The 18,641-nt window shown below is 14.5% G+C and overlaps 3 protein-coding genes and 1 non-coding gene across 4 annotated transcripts, besides 60 other annotated features; all 4 read left to right on the forward strand. All coding sequences in view use genetic code 6, as the record gives it.

Moving 5' to 3' along the window:
- The first annotated feature begins 1 nt into the window (after position 1).
- Positions 2–78: a microsatellite.
- A 3-nt stretch (positions 79–81) lies between these two features.
- On the forward strand, positions 82–4,942 carry IMG5_113890 (kelch motif family protein, putative; the record flags this gene model as incomplete). Its single annotated transcript, XM_004034729.1, has 4 exons — positions 82–533; positions 581–695; positions 4,080–4,572; positions 4,843–4,942. The coding sequence occupies exons 1-4, from the start codon at positions 84–86 to the stop codon at positions 4,940–4,942; spliced, it is 1,158 nt and encodes a 385-aa protein (XP_004034777.1). The 5' UTR covers positions 82–83.
- Positions 723–817: a microsatellite.
- Positions 751–806: a microsatellite.
- Positions 1,172–1,210: a microsatellite.
- Positions 1,631–1,679: a microsatellite.
- Positions 2,028–2,087: a microsatellite.
- Positions 2,028–2,088: a microsatellite.
- Positions 2,497–2,611: a microsatellite.
- Positions 2,531–2,611: a microsatellite.
- Positions 2,570–2,651: a microsatellite.
- Positions 4,578–4,648: a microsatellite.
- Positions 4,583–4,649: a microsatellite.
- Positions 4,666–4,790: a microsatellite.
- Positions 4,786–4,835: a microsatellite.
- Positions 4,797–4,832: a microsatellite.
- Positions 4,943–5,023: 81 nt separating the features above from the next.
- Positions 5,024–5,060: a microsatellite.
- Positions 5,061–5,605: 545 nt separating this feature from the next.
- Positions 5,606–5,728: a microsatellite.
- Positions 5,729–5,983: 255 nt separating this feature from the next.
- Positions 5,984–6,020: a microsatellite.
- Positions 5,987–6,055: a microsatellite.
- A 17-nt stretch (positions 6,056–6,072) lies between these two features.
- Positions 6,073–6,392: a microsatellite.
- Positions 6,073–6,451: a microsatellite.
- Positions 6,124–6,444: a microsatellite.
- Positions 6,452–7,811: 1,360 nt separating the features above from the next.
- Positions 7,812–7,878: a microsatellite.
- Positions 7,843–7,881: a microsatellite.
- A 313-nt stretch (positions 7,882–8,194) lies between these two features.
- Positions 8,195–8,227: a microsatellite.
- Positions 8,206–8,272: a microsatellite.
- A 35-nt stretch (positions 8,273–8,307) lies between these two features.
- Positions 8,308–8,376: a microsatellite.
- Positions 8,377–9,320: 944 nt separating this feature from the next.
- Positions 9,321–9,436: a microsatellite.
- Positions 9,321–9,437: a microsatellite.
- A 477-nt stretch (positions 9,438–9,914) lies between these two features.
- Positions 9,915–9,985: a microsatellite.
- Positions 9,986–10,368: 383 nt separating this feature from the next.
- Positions 10,369–10,431: a microsatellite.
- Positions 10,408–10,457: a microsatellite.
- Positions 10,458–10,535: 78 nt separating this feature from the next.
- Positions 10,536–10,565: a microsatellite.
- Positions 10,566–10,685: 120 nt separating this feature from the next.
- Positions 10,686–10,773: a microsatellite.
- Positions 10,713–10,799: a microsatellite.
- Positions 10,738–10,762: a microsatellite.
- Positions 10,800–11,459: 660 nt separating the features above from the next.
- Positions 11,460–11,501: a microsatellite.
- Positions 11,502–12,183: 682 nt separating this feature from the next.
- Positions 12,184–12,229: a microsatellite.
- Positions 12,219–12,323: a microsatellite.
- Positions 12,316–12,386: a microsatellite.
- Positions 12,319–12,394: a microsatellite.
- Positions 12,395–12,888: 494 nt separating this feature from the next.
- On the forward strand, positions 12,889–13,337 carry IMG5_113900 (hypothetical protein; the record flags this gene model as incomplete). The annotated part of the gene is made up of 1 exon (XM_004034730.1): positions 12,889–13,337. The coding sequence occupies one exon, from the start codon at positions 12,889–12,891 to the stop codon at positions 13,288–13,290; it is 402 nt and encodes a 133-aa protein (XP_004034778.1). The 3' UTR covers positions 13,291–13,337.
- Positions 12,895–12,933: a microsatellite.
- Positions 13,338–13,421: 84 nt separating the features above from the next.
- Positions 13,422–13,476: a microsatellite.
- Positions 13,423–13,469: a microsatellite.
- Positions 13,448–13,472: a microsatellite.
- A 207-nt stretch (positions 13,477–13,683) lies between the features above and the next one.
- Positions 13,684–13,728: a microsatellite.
- Positions 13,729–13,771: 43 nt separating this feature from the next.
- Positions 13,772–13,813: a microsatellite.
- Positions 13,794–13,843: a microsatellite.
- A 30-nt stretch (positions 13,844–13,873) lies between these two features.
- Positions 13,874–13,923: a microsatellite.
- Positions 13,924–14,971: 1,048 nt separating this feature from the next.
- Positions 14,972–15,008: a microsatellite.
- A 153-nt stretch (positions 15,009–15,161) lies between these two features.
- Positions 15,162–15,215: a microsatellite.
- Positions 15,167–15,222: a microsatellite.
- Positions 15,223–15,838: 616 nt separating this feature from the next.
- Positions 15,839–15,902: a microsatellite.
- Positions 15,839–15,903: a microsatellite.
- Positions 15,840–15,903: a microsatellite.
- Positions 15,861–15,902: a microsatellite.
- Positions 15,902–17,777, forward strand: IMG5_113910 (hypothetical protein; the record flags this gene model as incomplete). Its single annotated transcript, XM_004034731.1, has 1 exon — positions 15,902–17,777. The coding sequence occupies one exon, from the start codon at positions 15,902–15,904 to the stop codon at positions 17,618–17,620; it is 1,719 nt and encodes a 572-aa protein (XP_004034779.1). The 3' UTR covers positions 17,621–17,777.
- Positions 17,778–18,002: 225 nt separating this feature from the next.
- On the forward strand, positions 18,003–18,074 carry IMG5_113920. Its single transcript has one exon. It is a non-coding gene; the product is annotated as a tRNA-OTHER (tRNA).
- Positions 18,075–18,266: 192 nt separating this feature from the next.
- Positions 18,267–18,294: a microsatellite.
- A 68-nt stretch (positions 18,295–18,362) lies between these two features.
- Positions 18,363–18,402: a microsatellite.
- Positions 18,363–18,413: a microsatellite.
- Positions 18,365–18,402: a microsatellite.
- Positions 18,414–18,641: the final 228 nt, after the last annotated feature.

Genomic DNA, 18,641 nt, shown 5'->3' on the forward strand with positions numbered 1-18,641 from the left:
AATATATATATATATATATATATATATATATATATATATATATATATATATTTATCTTTTTATATATTTATATATATACAGATATGGCTTAAGGAAAAGGAAGATTAATACATAGTGATGGTGATGTATTTATAGGAAGATGGAGAGAAGATAAAGCTAATGGAAAAGGAAAATATTTACACACAGATGGTGCAGTATATTAAGGAGACTGGTAAGATGATAAATAACATGGGAAAGGAGTAGAAGAATGGCCTGATGGTGCTAGATATGAAGGAGATTATTTTGAAGGAAAAAACATGGATGTGGAAGATTCAATTGGTCTGATGGTTCTACTTATTATGGAGAGTTTATTAAAAATAATATTCATGGAAAGGGAACTTATGATTGGGCAGATGGCAGAAAATATGAAGGATAATGGAAAAACAATAAAATGGAAGGTTAAGGAATTTTTTCTTGGAGTGACGGTAGAAAATATGAAGGCGAATATAAAGATGATAAAAAACATGGATATGGAGTATTCTAATGGCCAGATGGTATATTATATTTTAATATTTTTATTTAAAATTATATATAAAAAAAGGAAGAATTTATAAAGGTTAATGGGCTAATGGAAGATAACATGGAAGGGGTATATATATTGGATCTTAAGGAACTGAAAAAGAAGGAGAATGGGTAGATGGAAAAAGAACAAAATGGTACTTGATATATATTAGAATTAATAAAATTATATAAATAATTAATATAAATTAAATATATATATATATATATATAATTATATATATATATATATATATATATATATATATTAAATATTTATTTATTATTAGGTATAAAAAAAATGGTGAAGAAGAAGTTGATGAAGCATAATGAAATTTAAAATTATACATTATACTATATTTTATATATAATTTTTTTTTATTATTATTAATAAATATTTTTATAAATACTAAAATTACTTTTTCAAAATAATCTTTTTATATAATAAATTTTTTTTTATTTTTATGTTTAAATTTTAAAAATATTATAAATATTCTTATTTTTTTATTTTATTTTAAAATTAAAAGATTTTGAATAAAATAATAATTAAATTTTAAATTATCAAATTTATATAAAAAATATTTATAAATATTCTAATTATATATGCTATATATATACATATATATAATTAAGCTTATACTTTTTTTATATTTTTTTATATTTATTTATTTTTGATTCATTATTTTTTTTATATAAATTATCTCTTTATTATTTTAATATTAATTTTAATAAAAACACAATTTTATTAAATAAAAATAATTTAAATATTCTTTTATAATATAATTATATAGATAAAAAAAATATATAAAAAATGAATTGTTTTTATTGCAAAAATTTATATAATGAAATAGAAAGATTACCTAGGCTTTTAATAAATTGTGGTCATTCACTATGTGAAAAATGTCTAGAAGAAATTTATAAAGATTAATGTTTAATATGTCCTGAGTGCGGAATAAAAAACAAAGCAGAATTAATTAATTGCTTTCCAAGAAATTTAGCACTTATTAATTATAACAAGTTATCAGCTAATGTCAATGCTGCTTGTATTAATTAAATAATAAATAATTTTAATTATATAGACAAATAAAAAAATATAAATAATGAGAAATTATGTATAATAAACAATGTTGAAATATGTATAAAGCATTGTAAAAAGTTTGAAGGTTTAAATAAAAAATTAATAAATATTTGTAATTAAAAATATAAATTTTAAAATAAAATATAGCATTTTGTGAGGTAGATAAATAATTATTATGTATTTCTTGTATTTTAGAAGATGGACATAGATAACATTAAATAGATTCAATAAGCAATTCAGTTTAAAAATAAAAATAAGAAATTCAAAAAATATATATAAATAGTAAATAAAAAGAAAAAAAATATTTGATTTGATTTAATAAAATAAAAAAAATTTGATTGATTTATAAGAAAAAGTAATAAATTATTAATAAAATTTAAAAATAAATTTTATGTTAATTATATAAATAAAAATATTTATAATATATATTTATATCTATATATTTATATGTATATATATATATTGTATATATTAGGCATAATAATAAGAAATATAAGCTTTAACTTTTTTTAATGATATCAGATTAAAATTAGAATAAGAATAAAAATAATTAAATTATAAAATTCAATAGGAACTTTTAATTTAATAAGATAGAATTTATAATTTTGATTACTAATTAAAAAAATTTATTGAATCTTTAAATTATTTTGAAAATAATTATACATAATTAAATAACCTTAATGATATATAGTATTTATCTTAAAATTTATAAGAAATCCTTTAATTAATGTAACCATTATAATCTATTGAGAACTTTTAATTTTAATAGTTTAATTTAATATTTAGTAAGGAAACTAAAATAAATATTATATAAAAATTAATATAAAATATCAGTGTAGATTTAAAAAATTAAATTAATAAAAAAAATACTAATATTAACTAATAAAAACAAACAAATAATAAATAAAGTAATACAAAATAATATAAATAAAAAATATAATAAAAGCAATAGTTATAAAAATAATAATAATAATAATAATAATAATAATAATAATAATTATAATAATTATAATCATTTTAATAATAATAATTATAAACTTAATTATAGTAAAAAAAAAAAGTAAAAAAATAAGTTAAATAAACTTTTACTTTAAAGTGCATTTTTTTTTAAAAAAAAAAAATTCTTATTTCTTATTTTATTATTTAAAAAAAGTTTTAAAAATAAATGCTTAAATACTATAAATAATAAAGAATCAAATTAAATTTAAATAAAAGAATAAACCGACTAATCAAATCTTATTGAAGATGTTTTTTACTAAAATATAAATTAAACTAACAAAATTGCTAAAAATAAATGCGGAACAAACCACATTTCTATGAATGAAAATAAGTAATAACCATACATATTTTTTTATTTAATAATAATTAAAATTAGTGATTCAAACGATGCATCTTCTTTAAATTTAATAAAAAATCAAGCTATAATAAATTTAAGTATATTTATTATTTTTTAAAATAATTAATTTTAATAAAGGTTAATTAGGAATAAAAACTGATATAATTAATTATCATGAATAAAGAAATTTAATTAAAGAAAAAATGCAATTAAACTTTTTTGTTAGTGAAAATCAAGAATAAAATATAAAAAAATTCTAAAATAATGATAATTTATAAAAATCTTAAAGAAAATTATAAATAATATAAAATAAAGAAAATACTGATTCTTTTTAAAATTTAAAAAAAATTCTTCTTTTAATTCAATATCCCCAATCAAATAAAATGCAATGTAAAATATCTAAAATAATATTTAAAAATATATATATTCTAAAAAAAGTTATTATAGGCATTAAGTTAGCTAATAGAATTATTATTATTCAAATGAAGAAAATAATTTAATATAAAAAAATAAAAAACAGAAAACATAGAAGAATAAAGTCCTTAATTTTTTGGAAATTAATAGTCCACCAAAAATAAAAACATTGAAAACAATAGCATATAGAAAACAAATAGAACTGATTATACAGAAACATATATAAATAAAGTATACATATATAAAATTGTAAATAATATATATAATTAAATAAGTGTGATTTTTCATTAATTACGTCTTCATAATAAAACAATTATATTTATATATTTGGAGGCTTTGCATATGAATATAAAAGTACTATAGAAAGATATAACATATAAAATAATAAATGGGAAACTTTAAAAAATATTAATTTGAAAAAAACTAAATTCGGATTAGTTTAATTAACAAACGGAAATATTTTAATATTAGGAGGAAAGCATGTAAATTAGAAAGAAAAATAAAAATTAAATGTATTTTTATATAAATATTTATAGGAAAATAATAAATTATAAACATGTGAGGAATTTAATCCTAAAACAAATTAAATTTATTAAAGTTATTTATATTTATTGACTAAAAAAACAGGATTTGGAGTTATTAATATAGGAAATAGTATAATTTTTGTTTTTTCTTTAATATCTATAATAAATATATTAAAATTATAAAAAATAGACAATATATATGTTTTTGGAGGAAAAAATACTTACGAAATAGAAAATAATTTAGAAGTTTATGATTATGATAATTATGTTAATTAAAATTTATAAACTATGTTTGAAAAAAGATGCGATTTTGGGTATACATTAGGAAAAGATAATAAAATATATGCAGTAGGAGGTTTCGGAGGATAATATAATTAATGTTTAAATAGTGCTGAAAGGTATGATATAAAAAAAAATTCTTGGGAATTAATTCCTTTTATGAAATAAGCCAGAAGAGAATGTGTTATGGTAACTTTACAAAATGGAATTTATGTAATAGGAGGATTTGATGGTAGTATTTACTTAAACAATATTGAAAAATTTAATGATTAAAATAATTAATGGCAATAAATAAGTTGTATTAATTAAAGAAGATGCTCTTTTAGTGCTGTAGTAACTAATGATTAAAAAAGCATAATTATTTTTGGAGGTTTTAATAATAATCCATTAGATAGTGTAGAAATGTATTAATAAATATAAAAATAATATAAAAAATTTATAAATAAAATATTATAATATATATATATATATAAATATATATTGTAATAGATTTATATATATTTAATATTTAATATTTAATATTTAATATTTAATATTTAATATTTAATATTTAATATTTAATATTTAATATTTAATATTTAATATTTAATATTTAATATTTAATATTTAATATTTAATATTTTATAAATTTAATTTTTTTTATTTTTTAATTTATTTATATTTTATTATGTAAGATATAATGTATATGATAATAAATGTTAGTTTTTATAAAATATGCACAATTAAAGATATATGCATAATTCTATATAAATTTAAGGTTAAAATTTAGTATGATATATATATATAATAAAAATATATATGTATTTAATTTATTACGTATAAATATATTTATACAATTTTTTTTTAAAATTATTCTTTTTATTTTTGTATTTTTTTTTATTTTTATTTTTTTAAAACTCATTTTATCTTATTATTTATATATTATATAAAATAAAAAAAAAATCATGAGTTAATTTTGGCGAATTGTATGGAAAAAATATAAAGATAAAATAAATGAAAAAGAAATAGATACTATATTTGGAAAACATACTAATATATTAAATTAAGATTTGAAGCAAATTAGAGATTAAGATTTATTATTTATTGAAAAATTTATTTATAATGAATAAAAATAAAAAACAATATTAAAAAAATTAAATTAATTATTTAATTGTATAAATAATTTAAAAGAAATTTCTTTTAAAATAAAATTAAAATTACTATATCTATGCCATATTATGATTATTTCAACTGATAGATAATTCTCTTAATATTTTTTAAAAATAAATCCTATAATATTAAGATAATCGGATAATTAAACAAATAATTATTTTGCTTAAAATAATATAAAATCTATATAAATATAAGAAAATATACTAGAAAATATTATACTAAAAGATTATTATGATTATTTAATGAGATTGTCAAATAATATTGATTTATACTTGCTATGTAACGAATAATAATAATAATAATAATAATAATAATAATAATAATAATAATAATAATAATAATAATAATAATAATATTAATATTAAACTTAATAATAATAATAATAATCATAATAATAGTAATAATAATTATTAAAACAATAAGAATATATAAATAACAAATTTAATTCAGATTTAATAAAATTTAACAAATAAGATTAAGATGATTATGATGAATATAAATAAAAAGAAAAAGAAATCGAAAATGAAAATGAAAATCTAAATTAAATCAAAAACCAAAATCAATAATAATTTGATACTGATGAATAAAAATAAATAGAATTAAATGAATAAAAACAGAAATATATAAAATATCAAATAGAAAAAAAAAGAAAAGAAAAAGAAAAAGAAATATTAAAAAATAAGAAATATATAAATAATAATTATAAGATTAATAATAAGAAGAATATTAAAATAAATGTGTAGTAATGTAGAAATAAGAATAATAATAATAATAATAATAATAATAATAATAATAATAATAATAAGAATAAGAAATAGAATAAGAATAAGAATTAGAATTAGAATAAGAATAAGAATAAGAATAAGAATAAGAATAAGAATAGAATTAGAATAAGAATAAGAATAAGAATAAGAATAAGAATAAGAATAAGAATAAGAATAAGAATAAGAATAAGAATAAGAATAAGAATAAGAATAAGAATAAGAATAAGAATAAGAAGAATAAGAAGAATAATAAGAATAAGAAGAATAAGAAGAATAATAAGAATAAGATGAATAAGAAGAATAAGAATTATAAGAATAATATGAAGAATAAGAGGAAGTAAAAGAAGAAAAATAAGAAGATTAAGAAACATTTGAAGATTAATAAGAAGAAGGCGATGATTAAGATAAAAACAAAATAGAATAATAAGATAATAAATATTTTACTGCTTTTATAGAAAACTTTTAATTCGAAATAATAATAAATTTTAAAATAAATAATTTATTGAATTTTTTAATAAAAAACTTAAAATAAACTGTAAGTATAGGTTACGAATAATAGAAATTTTCACTTATAAGATAAATAGCATAAACTATGTTTTCAGATAGTGTTATATATTATAACTATTTAGAATCTTAAGTCAATTTTTCAATATAATACTATGATTTAATGAATGAAGATGATTAAATATTAATTTATCAAATATTAAGTGAGATTAGAAGAATATATAAAATATTGATTGAATATCAAAAATATTTTAAAAATACAGTAAAGTTAAATAAAGGGATTTTAGTCGATTAAATTATTTAAAAAATAGATAGAAATTAAATGAAAATCGAGCTTAAAAAATATTAAAAAGAACTTAAAAAATAATATTATAGATAATTTAAAATGAATACCATATTTAAAAATAATGTCGTAAATTATCAAATATCTTGTCTTACAGAAAGTTAAATTAATAATTTATAATAATAGAAGTTTTAATCATTAAAAGTTATTAGGTTTGAGGATAATATTTAAGAGGACCATAAAGGAGAAAACAATGAGACTAAAATTACTTAATCTAATTGTAAAGATTATAATAATAATATAAATAAAACATATTATTTAAAATGATATGCTTATTAAAAAAAAATAAAAATATTATTTTCTTCTAAATTTTATGTTTTATTAATATGTGTTTTTTTTTTTATTTATTTAGAATAAAAATTATTAGAATATTTTTTTTAACAAAAAAAATTCAAAAATTAAACAAAAATAAAAATGTATAAAAATATTAAAATAATAATTTAGTATAACTATTTAAAAATAAACTTTTTTTAAAAAAAGACATTAATTTTTATTTAAAAAAATTAAAAATTATTGTTAAAAGTATCTTAATTACGATTTTTTAAAATTAAAATTTTTTTTATTTTTATAATTTTTAAATTAATTTTTACTTTTTATGTATTAATTTTTAAATTATTTTATTTTATTTTTTTAATCTTTTTTAACAATTTTATTTATATATATATAGAATTATATATATACTAAATCATTTACTTTTCTTTATAGTAAAATTAAATTAGATTATAATAAATATGTCAAATAAACATATAATGATATTCTTATTCTTTTATATATATAATTATATGTATTTCTTAAAAAAAACAAGAATTAAATAACATTATATTTTAAAATAACGTAACTATAAAAATTACAATTATGAATTAACGTAATATTTTTTTGTAAATAAAATATAAAGAAAAAAAAATTATATAAAAAATAAAAAAAATAAAAAAAAAAAGTATAAAAAAAAATGGGAAACTGTATTAAAATATAATAAAAACAAGTAAAGAAAGATTTAAAATATAACATTTTTAAATTTAATTAATAATTTTTGACCACAACAACAAAAAAAGCTAATTCATTTAAAAGCTTGTCTATATAATTAAATGAAGAAGAAGATTTATAAAAATAATCCTTAAAAATAATAGAAATGTTTCGACATCCGAGACTTTAAATAGATATTAACCCTTTATACTAAAAGCGTAGACTAGCGAAATCTTAAAAATAAATATAAATATAAAATACAGACTTTTAATAAAACTTAAAATTAAATTCAGCTCCATTAATAAAATGAAAAAAAATAAATAAAAAAAAATATAAAAACTATAAAAATTTAATAAATAAATAATATAAAAAAAAAATTTAAATTATTTATTAAAGTAAATAAAAATAGAAAAATATATATATAAATAAATATATAATATATATATATATATATATATATATATTTATATATATTTATATATTTTTTTATTCATTTTTAAATTAAATTATTTCTCATAGCCTTTAAATCAAACAATTAACCTAATACTTTTTATTAAGCCTTTTAGAATTCAAATTGATGATTTTTCTCAGCTTCTAATCCTAAATATCTTTCTCCTCTTTATCCTTCCTCATTTTTAAAATTTCCTTTTGCATACAAAGGATTTTATGAATGATTTATATTAAAATCAGTACATTTTTCATATATAAAATTCGAATAATTACAATCTTATAAATTTAATTTTTACTTATTATTTTTTTAATTTTATTTTTATAAATATAATTATTATTTTTAATTTTAAAAAAAGAAATCTTTTTAATCCACATGTTAATCTGCTTTGCCTTCTTTTTCTTCATTTGTATATTTTAATTTCGGTAACTAAGAATGGTGTTTATTATGAGAAGTCTTATAAAAAACAACAGACCGTGTTTTTGACATAGAAGTAGATACCTATCTATTATTATATAAGTTTTTTTTATTTAAACTTTCTATAAGTAATTAGTTTATAGTATTTTCTTGATTTAAATTTTTCTCGAGCACATCTATATTTGCACTAGAAATATATTCAGAGACGTTGTCAAGATTTTTTTATGCGTTTTTTTAATTATTTTAAATTTATGTAAATATATATTATTTAGATTTTTCATTTTTCAAAATAATGTTTATTACTGTACTTTTATTAAACATTACGAGTTTTCCTCCAAAATTCGATTCGCAAATAACTGAATATAATCTAGTATTTTTCTTGTTTTTATTTTTTAAATTAATAACTCTTCTTATCCAAATATATCCATTTTTTGTAATAATTCAAGCTTTAAATTTTTCATTGTTTAATAATTTTATATTTTTTCACTTTTTTAATCTTTTTCGCGAAATTTAATATCATAAAATTTACGAATTCTAACTTAATTATAATGTTTAGATAACTATATATATATGTAAATATATATGTATATATTTATAAAAATATATATAAATATTTATATATATTTTTATATATATATATATAAATATATATATATCTTTATATATATATCTATATAATTTTTTTTAGCTTTTTTATATTACTCTAAATTCACCTTCTCTTATTATATACATATATTTAGCTGTTTCTCCTTCTAAAAAGGCAGGTTATTTATTTATACAATTTTAATAAAATGATACCTAATAAAGAATTCTTAAATCATCTTCATTCCAAGACCAAAAAATAGGTAATTATCTTAAAAAATTTAATGTAAAAGATAATTTTAAAAGACATTATTATGATAAATAAGATTAAAATATCTACTTTTCTATACTTAGGCATAATGTTTTTTCTTAAAAACAAACAAACGAAAGTAAACTTTTTTAATTATTAATTAAGGCTATATCATTAAAATATTCATTAATATTAAGAACCTTAAGTAAAACAAATTAATCGCTTTTACAAAGTCTATTTTTTTATTTAGGTTTAGTATATATACCTACTTATCCTCTTAAAATAATAAAAAATTAATTAACATAATCATCTAATAATAAAAAATATAAATAAATATATTACTATATGTATATAATATATATTTATATATATATATATATATAAATATATATATCATTTAATACTTATATTTGTTATTATTTAATCTTAATTAAATTCTATTAATTTTAAATTTGAATAAAATCTATCTTATTATATTGATGCTTCGTTTATTAACGATATATTTTAACAAATATTCTTTATCTTTTGGACTTATTAATAAATAATATTGTTATTTATAAGATTAACTAATTCCTTTTTATTTTTATATTTTTAATTTGATTATTTTTACTTCTATATGCTAAAACTACATTTTATAAAATTAAGTTAAAATATATTTTTATTGAAGTTTTATTTTTTTAAATTAATAAATATATTTTTTAAATAATAACAATTAATTAATTTTGAATAAAAAAATGAATATTATTTTTTAAATCAATTATATAATATTTATCAATAAAATAATATATATATAAAGAATAATAATTTATTTTTTAAAAATAAATTAATATTATATATAAATTAATTATTATTTTATATATATAAATATATTTTTTTTAATTTATATATAACATTTTATTAATTTTGTATTTCATAAAAAAATTTTAATAAAAATTAAAAAAAAAATATATATTTATATATATATATATATATATTTAATAAAAAAATAAAATTAAATATATTAATATTATATATAATTTTAGTTAAAATTTAATCTATTATTAAAATAAAAATAATTATAATATATAAATTAATTTTTATTGAAACATATAAATTATAATAATTAATATATTTTTATCTATAATATAATAATATATATATATTTTTTTTAAATATATAATTTAAATATATATATATATTTATATTTTTTTTAAGATAAAATAAATTAATTTATTAATATTTAAATTTAATAAATAATTTATTTTTTCAAGATATTATTTTTTTACATTTTTTTGTTTAATTTTCTAATTAAAATTTATAATTCTTATAATTTTATCAAATCTTTAATTTAAATTAAATAATTAGTTTTAAATTTTTATATAATTATAGTTATATCATTCTTTTTCTTCAATTTTTATTTTATATTTTTAATATTAATAATATATTTTTATTTAGTATAAAATAAATTTAAAATTTCTTTTATTAAAAAAATAAATAAATTTAAATTATTATTTTTTATATATTTAGTTTTTTATAATTTTTTATTTAATAAATAATGTTTATTTTAATATATAAATTTTTTTAAAATTAATAAATAAATATGCATTAACATATATTTATTTTTATATTTTTCTATATTTTTGTATTTTAAATTAAATAATTCAAATTCATTTAAAAAATAATGTTTTTGCTTAATTATATAAACTTTTATATTTATTTAAATCATTAAATAGTTATTTTTCATGATTATTAAATTAATTAATTTTTAAAATTTAATGTTAAAATAAGATATTATTTGAATTAAATTCAAGCGATTTATTATAATTTTTTTCTTAAAACTTTCACTTTAAGAAACTGATTTTGTATAACTTCGTGAAAAAAGTATTTTTTTTTTATTTAATCAAGTTTTTATTTTAATGAATTTTTATTTTCTTAATAAATTCTGCAAAAAAAATGAAAATTATTTACATTTTCTATAATTTATTATTAAAATCCTTTCAAATTATTAATTAAAATCTACAATTAAACATTTTACTCGAAAAAAAATTCCTCTTTTAATAATTCTTCATTTAAAGAATTCTCTCCCGTATTTAATTTATTCATTTAAATATATTAATTTAAAGATTCTATTTATTTTTATAATTATTCATTTTCTTCCTTATTATCTCTCAATATTTTATTTTCTATTTCTTATATATAATTGATTGACTATATTTATTTTTCATATAAACATTTATATATATCATCAAATATCTATTAAATTAAGTTTTTATTATTTTATTCATTTATTTGAATTTCTTCTATTTTCTATATATTTTATTTTAATTTAGATTATTTTTTTGCTAAAGTATAAAAAGCTTAATTCTAATGAATAATTTCATGATTTTTATGATTATTAATGCATTTTACACATAAATTAAACTAACAACAATTAGTACAAAAATAATATATTTTTTCAAAAGTATGGATATTGCATTTTTTTAATATTTTAAAAGGATTTTCTGAATTAGTATTTTATTTTTTTTAATCAAAAAAATTAATTTCCTTTTATTCCTCAAAAAAATTGCTTTCTTTACTTTTTTTTTATCAAATAAACTATTTTTTTCATATCCAAAAAAATTATTTTTTTCTTTTTCGAAAAAATTATTTTCTTCTTTTTAAAAATTTCCATTTTTTTATTCTTCTAAAAGATCTTTTTTAAATTCTTCTTTTAAAAATATTTCACTTATTCTATTATTTTAAAAAACTTTTTTTTTCGATTTAAAAAGTTAACTTTATTATCATTTAAAAAGCTCTTTTTTTTTCGTTTAAAAAGCAATCTTTTATATTTTAATCTTATTAGTTAAAAAAGCTATCTTATTTAATTTCAATTAAAGAATTTTCTTCATCATTTTAAAAATAATTATTTTAAATGAAATTTTATTATAATTATTAATCTAAATTTTATTTAATTTAAATATTTTTTTTTATAAATTATTCATTTTTTTAAATATTTTCTATCTAATTTTATTTTTAAAAACATGATTTTTATTATGCTTTAGAATTTGAATTTGAATTTTCTATTGTTTCTTGATTTTCATCTTAATAATTTTATTCTGAGCAATTTTCGAAGTCATCAAAATTTATTGTATTATTATTATTTTATTCCATTTTATAAATTCTTTATTTAATTTTAATTATATATTTATAAAATTATTGTAACAAAATATAAATTAAAATATTATTAAATATTTTATTATTTTTTTTTAAAACAAAAAATAAAAAGTTATTTTTTTTTTTCAGAATAATATAAATATACAAATTTTTATAAAAAAAAATATGGTTAAAAAAGGAAAAAAGGAGGAAAAAAAAAGGAAAGAAAAATAAGGAAAAGCTCCCAAAGAATATGATCCTCCTCTATATGATTTGCCAGAATATTAAGATCCAGATATAGTGACACCTAAAGTAAATTTAATTATAAAACTTGCTAACCCTATAAATGAAGTTTTAACGTTAAAATTACACTAAGTGCCTATAACTACAAGATTAGAATATATTAAATAGAAAATTTGCGAAATGCATTAAGGAGCTATTAATCATATAAAAATTTGTAGAGATAGGTACAGCCCAGAAGAGACTTTAGATAATAATAAGACTTTATAATAATGTGGTATTGTTTAAGAAGACGAAATTAGACTTTTTTACGATTTTAAACCTGTAGTAAATCCTTTACTTGTATGAATATAATTTATTTTATATATATTTATGTTTAAATTTTTGTTTGTTTGAAAAAAAAAAAATACAAGATTAATAATAAAAAATGTATATAGTGATTATATTTTTTTAAAAAAGATAATTAATTAATTTTTATTTAATAAAAAAAAAACAAATAATAAAAAAAAAAAAAAATTAAAAAAAAAAATATAAGAAATAAATATTTTATATATCTATTTTTATTTTTTTCAAAAATATATCAATATATAAAATATATATTTATTTTAATTAGATTGAAAAAAATATATATATATATTTATGTATAATAATATGTAAGTATTATAAAATATAATAAAATTAAGAAAAAAATTTATGGAAAACTAATATTCAATTAATAGAATTACTTTATATTCTATGTATTTTAAAATATTTAATATATTGTAAAATTTTATTTTATTTAAAATAATAATCAATTTTTACGAATTAAAATATATTTTATTTATTTCATATAAAATAAAATAATTTAAATTAAAATAAAATAAAAAAAATAGTTAAAAAATTTATTAAAAAAAATAATTAATCAATTAAACATATTAAAAATATAAAAAATATATATAAATTATTTATTTATATATATATAAATGTATTTTTAATACATATTTTTATATAAATTTATATTTAATAATTAAATAATAACACAAAAGACTTTTCATTGAAATTTTTAGTTTATGAAATATATATTACATATATATATTAAATAATTTAAAATTAACATTTATTTTTAAAATGAATTTTTTTATTATTGTTTTTAGTTAAATTAATCGGATATTTTTTTTTTCATGCTATGTTTTAGGCAAATCATAATATAAATATACATATACCAAAAACATAATACATTTTTAAGTTTTATATTATTTTTAATTACTATTTGCATATTTTTTGCAAATATATTTTTTATTCTTTTTAATTTATATATAAATCTGGAAATATTTTAATTTAATAAATTTATATTAATAATAACTTTATTATTTTTTAAATATTGAAATGTGAGAAATAATTAAAGAAATAATAATTTATATAATGGAATGGAATATTAGCTTTATAATTGACAAAATATTATATAAAATAAGACAAAGACGGATGGTAATTAGAAAAATACTTAGTAGGAAATTATGAATTGAAAAAGCTGTATTAACATATAGATAAAACTGTTGGAAGTTATTTATGCGGTTATAGATATTGCGATTTTTTTATTATTATATTAATAAAAAGGAATCCCTGTTTTTTTAAAGAATTTTATTAATTTTTTTTAAAAAAAATAAATATATTTGAGATTTATATATACAACTTTAATTTATTATATATATAAATTTAATATATATTAATTATTACATAATTAAAATTAAAGATTTCGTATATTTATTTAATAATAAATATATTATAAAAATAATAATAAATCAAAAATAACAAAAAAAAAATAATATTAATCTATTTTATTATATATTATTATTTTTTCCTTAATATTAATTTTAAGAAATATTTAATAAAAAATATATGTATTTAAGATAATTTTATTATGTCTATAAATATTAAAAAAAAAAAAAGTTATTTACTATTTCTATTAATATATATAGGTATAAAAATTAATTATATTATTTTTATTTTTAATGTTTATTAATATAAAATATTTGTTTAAAAATAAATTCTTTTTTTAAAATATTTATATCTTTTCAATATATTTATATAAAGCATAAAAAAAAATTTTTGTATAATTAATTTATTTAAAAATCTAATAAATAAAATGCAATATAACTTAAAATTTATTTTTATTTTTAGTTATATGTTAAAAAAATAAATAAAATATTATAATTATTTTAATATTTAATTCTAAAATTAATAAATAATATAAATAAATATATAAAAATATATAAATACATATATATATATATATATATATATTTATTTATTATCTTTATTTTTTTATTTATATATTAAGTAGGATTATTTTGCAATTTTTTTTAAAGGATATATATTTTTTAATATTATTTATATTTATAAGATATTATATTTTAGTCATTATTAACTTAACAAAATATTTTTATTTAAATACATTAAAAATAATATTAATTTAAAATAAAAAATTATTATTTTTTATATAAAATAATATATACACTGTTATTTCATATAATATTTTAGATTTTTTAATATATTATATTAAAAATGTATTTATTTAAATAATTATTAAATACTTTAAAAAAAATTTTCAATACAATAATAAAAATTATTATTATTAAATAATCTTTTTTATAACTATTTCCAAACTTATGTTTGAAATACAAATTATATTTATCCTTTTTTTTTAAATCAATAATAAGTGAATAAAATTATAAAATATATACATGTATAAAAAATAATTATAATAAATAAAACTACCTGCACTATAATAAAAATAATAATACAGAATATAAGGTTATAATAATAATAATTAATTAAAAAAAACTACAATATAAAGGTAAAATATCTTTAATTTTGTAAATACACGTCATTATAAAATAAATTATATTATAAATCCATTAAAAATAAAATAAATAAAAATTAAAAAAAAAAAAAAAAAAAAAAAATAAGAAAAAAAAAAAAAATGTAATAAAACTAATAAAAAGTAAGTTTAAACTTCAACTGTACAGGCTTAAACGGAAGTGACGGTTCTTTCACTTCCTATTTAAAAATATACATAAACGAAAACAAAGGCGAATTCTAGTTCCTTGGTCAAACAGACGTAATGAAAAGAGATCCTCATCCGAAATTCGCAAAAATATTCTATACCCTTTTTTAGCTTACAAAAATATAAAACATCAGAATAGAAGTATGGGAAGTCCACACTATTGGAAAAGACACTCTTTACGGTCAAGTAAACACTACTCTTGTTGATATTATAATCGATCTTACAAATAACTTCACATTAAGCGTCGTTTGTCCTAATAAGATAGATAAAACTGGTTAAATCCACATGAGAGCAGGAAACGTAGGTACAAACTGTGTCTAATGGACCTGGGCAGGCCGTAAATTGAAAAATATGGATACATTTTCCAAAAGCGATCCTTTCCTATAATTCTTCTACTTAAATGATAATGGAGAAAAAATTTTCGTAGGCCAAACAGAAACAATAATGGATAATAATGAGCCTGTTTGGAAACCTTTCGAAATGTCCTTAAGTACACTTTGTATGAGTGATTTAAATAGAAAATTCTAAATAGATGTCAGAGATTGGGAATAATCCGAAAACTATAAAACTATAGGTTCAGTAAAGACTACAATAAATGAATTATTAGAAAAATAAGGAGCCCAATTAGAAATTATAGATAGTAAAAACTCATTTGGGGGCCATTTAAGTTGCACGCACGTAACAGTCTCAAAGCCTTGTTTTGTAGATTATATAATGGGTGGTTAATAAATTAATGTTATTGCAAATATAGACTTTACTGCTTCTAATGGAGAATATTCAGACCCTAATTCATTACACTGTTAAGATCTAAAGAAAAACTAATACTTAATTACTTTGAAGGCTATTACTAATATTCTCTTGGCTTTCGATTATGACAAAAGAATCGAATTGTTCGGTTTCGGAGGTGTACCTTAATATCCCAATTTCAAAAGTTATGATACTGATCATTGCTTTCCTTTAACTGGAGATCATAAAAATCCATCCGTTTTGGGATTAGATGGTATTTTAAATGTGTATTAAGAATCTTTAAAAAACGTAACTTTATGCGGACCAACCCTTTTCGGACCTTCTTTGAAAAAAGGTATGGAAATAGCCAAATAAAATGCCTAAAAAAACATTTATACTATATAATTAATCCTCACTGATGGTGTAATTGACGACTTCGAAGAATCTTAAAGATTATTATCTATGGGAGGTTCTCTACCCTGGTCAGTAATAATAGTTGGTGTTGGAAACGACAGATTCGAATCTATGAAAGCTTTAGATGGGCATGATGTTAAAACTTAAGCTGATGGAGTTTAATTAAAAAGAGATATTTGTTAATTTGTTAAATTCTAAGATTACTAAAATGATCATCAAGAACTCGTATAGTAGGTTTTGGCAGAAATTCCTAACTAATTCCAAAGCTATAAATTAGCTAAAAAAGAATATGTTATTACAGCTAAACCAGTCCATACTGCTATTTCTTCAGATGTTAAAGTTGTAGCTAATTAAGTAGGAGGATATTAAGGTAATGCATATAGTCATTGTACTTAAAGTAATTATGTTTGTGGATCTAGTTATTCTACTAATACTGTTGTTAAAACAACTATTACTACTACTAAGGTTACTTATAAAGTAGAATAAGCAGAATGAGTCAATATTTTTTTTTACATTATTTAAATTGATTTATTTATAAATATTTTAATCTTATTCGTATTTATTAATTAAAAAAAATTAAGCTTATAATTTTTTTGTGAATGAATTATTTAAATATATTATTATTTTAAAAACTATTTTATATTTTTTATTGAAATTTAAAAACTTAAAAATAAAAGAAAATAAATTAAAATAATTAACAATATTAATACTTTAAGAAAAAAAAAAGACTTATTAACAGTAATTATTAAATATTTATATTAAAAAAAATTAAAAATTAAAATTTAAATAGATTTAAAAAAAAAAAAAAATATTTCTAAATAATTATATAAATTAAAATAAACTTATTAATAATATTTTAATAAAAAAAATATTAAGAGGTTCCATAGTATAGTGGTTAGTACTGGGGACTTTAAATCCCTTGACCTGGGTTCGAATCCCAGTGGGACCTGTTATTTTTTTTAAAAATAATTTTATAAAAAAAATATATAATAATTTTATTATTATATAAATAAAACATTCTAAATAAAATAATTTATAAATTTATATATTTATTTAATTAATATATTTATATAACAAAACAAAAATAAAAATAAATAAATAAAAAATTAAATTATTTAGATAAAAGATATAAATTAAATAAATATATATATATATATATATATATATATTATTTAATTATATATTCATAAATAAATAAAAAAAATAAAAAAAATATAATATTTTTATTTTCATTCTCATTTTTTTTATATTTTTTTATTTTTTTTAATATGTTTTTTTTTATTCTTAAGTTTTATATATTATTATTATTAATTTTTTTTCAAACTTTTTTAAATAATCTCTATTATATTTATTGTTTTATATATTTTTTTATACTTATTAATTTAAAATTTATCTATATAATAAAAATTAGAAATATTATTAATTCTTTCTAATTAATTTTATTATAAATTTAAAAATATAAAAAATATAATATAATATATATAAGATTAATTTTATAATTTTTTTTTTATTACTA

The sequence above is a fragment of the Ichthyophthirius multifiliis genome (assembly GCF_000220395.1).
Source record: "Ichthyophthirius multifiliis unplaced genomic scaffold scaff_1120509250927, whole genome shotgun sequence".
Taxonomy (NCBI): Eukaryota; Ciliophora; class Oligohymenophorea; order Hymenostomatida; genus Ichthyophthirius; species Ichthyophthirius multifiliis.